Below are 768 nucleotides of genomic sequence, written 5' to 3' on the forward strand. Positions count from 1 at the left end.
GACAGATTATTTAACTTGTTATTTTCTGAAATACATAAATAAATGATTTATCATTCAGTATACTTTGTTCACAAAGTATACTGAATTTAGTCTAGTTATGTCTAGTAACATTTTATCATGCAATATACATACAAATACCATCTGCTACTTACCTTTTCCTTATTTTGAACAGGAACAACAAACATTGTTTCTTCTGAGTAAGCAAAAGACGTGAGGGTGTTGGCAAACACCCGAAAGTAGTATTTCTTTCCAGATTTTAGTTTCTTCACTTTATGCGATGAAATGGGAAAACAATATTCATAGTGATTATCAAACATACTAAAGATTATTGATGGATATGAAATATATCTTAATCATGAAAATTTTATCACCAAAAATGTTAATATCCACCGAATAAAATGTGAGTATAAGCTAAAAGGAACACTCTTATCATACTGTACATTATTATATATACATATGCTCAATTAACATTGATAAAACATGATAAGGAGGCAGAGAATAAAAAGAGAAAAAAGATGACTCACTTGTGTACGATGTTGCACCTATAATGTGATCATCATTGAGCTTCTTCCATGTCCCATCCGTTCGATATTCGATGCCATAGTAGGCTGGAGGAACTGAATTGTCGGTGGGTGGTATCCAGCTGATTAGGTACTCATCTAGTACCCTCCTGACCGTCACATTCCGCGGTGGATCCGGCTTTGGGCCTAGCGGAAGCAATCCTTTGACAATGGGATACAGCAGGCAGCGGGAGTACAGCAGTAGAAC

The 768-nt window shown here is 35.3% G+C and overlaps 1 protein-coding gene across 1 annotated transcript in view; it reads right to left on the reverse strand.

The window, feature by feature from the left end:
- Nucleotides 1–768, reverse strand: part of LOC119592773 (protein turtle homolog B-like) — a 45158-nt gene that overhangs the window by 11345 nt on the left and 33045 nt on the right. The window contains exons 13-14 of the mRNA XM_037941705.1: nt 525–722; nt 153–268 (exon numbers count right to left, since the gene is read on the reverse strand). Coding sequence (XP_037797633.1) covers nt 153–268; nt 525–722 — 314 coding nt within the window. The remainder of the gene's footprint in view (nt 1–152; nt 269–524; nt 723–768) is intronic.

This window comes from Penaeus monodon, chromosome 30, assembly GCF_015228065.2.
Source record: "Penaeus monodon isolate SGIC_2016 chromosome 30, NSTDA_Pmon_1, whole genome shotgun sequence".
Taxonomy (NCBI): Eukaryota; Metazoa; Arthropoda; class Malacostraca; order Decapoda; family Penaeidae; genus Penaeus; species Penaeus monodon.